This window comes from Corylus avellana, chromosome ca6, assembly GCF_901000735.1.
Source record: "Corylus avellana chromosome ca6, CavTom2PMs-1.0".
In the NCBI taxonomy this organism is placed as follows: Eukaryota; Viridiplantae; Streptophyta; class Magnoliopsida; order Fagales; family Betulaceae; genus Corylus; species Corylus avellana.
In genome coordinates, this window is record NC_081546.1 from 20912148 (window position 1) to 20913611 (window position 1464).

At 41.1% G+C, this 1464-nt stretch overlaps 1 protein-coding gene across 1 annotated transcript in view; it reads right to left on the reverse strand.

Annotated features, from left to right (window-relative positions):
• Positions 1-1126: 1126 nt before the first annotated feature.
• Positions 1127-1464, reverse strand: part of LOC132185344 (uncharacterized) — a 1445-nt gene continuing 1107 nt past the window's right edge. Inside the window, exon 2 of the mRNA XM_059599130.1 lies at positions 1127-1205. Coding sequence (XP_059455113.1) covers positions 1127-1205 — 79 coding nt within the window. The remainder of the gene's footprint in view (positions 1206-1464) is intronic.

Genomic DNA, 1464 nt, shown 5'->3' on the forward strand with positions numbered 1-1464 from the left:
ATGCTTAGGCATGTTTGGAGCCTTTTTGCTAGGTCTGGTTCTATCTGGGTAGCTTGGGTGAGGGAAAACCTTCTAAAAAGAAAGAGCTTTTGGAGTGTTGGTATCCCACAATCCTGCTCTTGGAGTTGGAGAAAAATATTACAGCTGAGGGATGTTGCTAAATTTTTTTTAAAGTTTGAGGTAGGAAATGGGGAGAATATTCATATGTGGCTGGACCATTGGCACCTTTCCGGTATTCTTTTGGAGACTTTTGGTCAGAGGGTAGTCTATGATGCACATAGCAGTGTGGAGGCCAAGCTTTCCACTGTCATTCTTAATGGAGACTGGTTTTGGAAACCAGTTAGGTCTGAGGCCTTAGTTGAGATTCAGTCTAGGCTTCCTGAAGTAAGTTTAGGACTGCATGATAAAGTTTTTTGGACTGCTTCTAAGAAAGGCTGCTATGTTAGCTCAGAAACTTGGCAGATTCTTAGAAGGAAGAAGGTGGAGATTGCTTGGTGGAAACTGGTGTGGTTCCCTTTAGCCATACCTAAACAAGCATTCATTTTATGGCTTGTTATGCAGGATAGGCTTTTAACAGGGGATCGTTTGCTGAAGATGGGATATAAAGGAGATTGTAAGTGTCTGTTCTGCCACAATCAGACTGAAAGTAGAGAGCATCTCTTCTTTGAATGCAGTTTTTGTTATCGCATCTGGGAGTTCTATATGGGTAGATGCAGTGTGAATATTATTTCTATGAAATGGGATGAGATTATTCAAGTGGGAATCAGTCATTGGGGGAATAAAAATCTGAAAGGTCTTCTATGCCGACTGGTGTTAGGATCTGTTGTCTATTATCTTTGGCGCGCTAGAAATGAAATTAAGCATTCTGGGCATCCACTTACTGAAGATCAGCTGCTGAAAAGAATTCTTTGGGAAGTAAGAGCAAGGATAATTGGGAAGGGTAACTTTCCTAAGACTAGAGAAAATCTTCTCCTAGTGTCTTTATGGAATCTACCTGCAGATTTGTTGATATGAACTGTTTCTGCAGGATGTGATTTGTTGGTTTTAGCATCCTTGAGGAATATGCCTGCTGACTTCTTGTTGTAGTTCTCTTTGCAGGCTTGTGGTTTTTTCTACCTTGCTCTTCTTATTGTAGGCTGGCTTCTCTTTTGGAGAGGTTTTTAGTGCTGCTTGGTGTTGTGTAGTTTGCATTTTGTTTTCTGTTTCTGCAGATGGTTTGGTTTGTTGTATGGTTTTTAGGCCCTGCGTGGTTGTTTTCTGCAGGCTTGGTTTGGTTTTGTTGTTCTCTGTAGAACAGTCCATTTTTGGACTTCTTTTGGTAGTGCTGGCTTGCCAAATTGTATGTTGTTTGTGCAATTGGTTTGCTTGGAGTATGTTTGAGGCCCTGCGTGGCTGAGCTGTTGGCCTTTTGAAAAGACTTGTATTTGGGATCTCTTTGTAGTTTGGTTTTGTTTGCTTTGAATG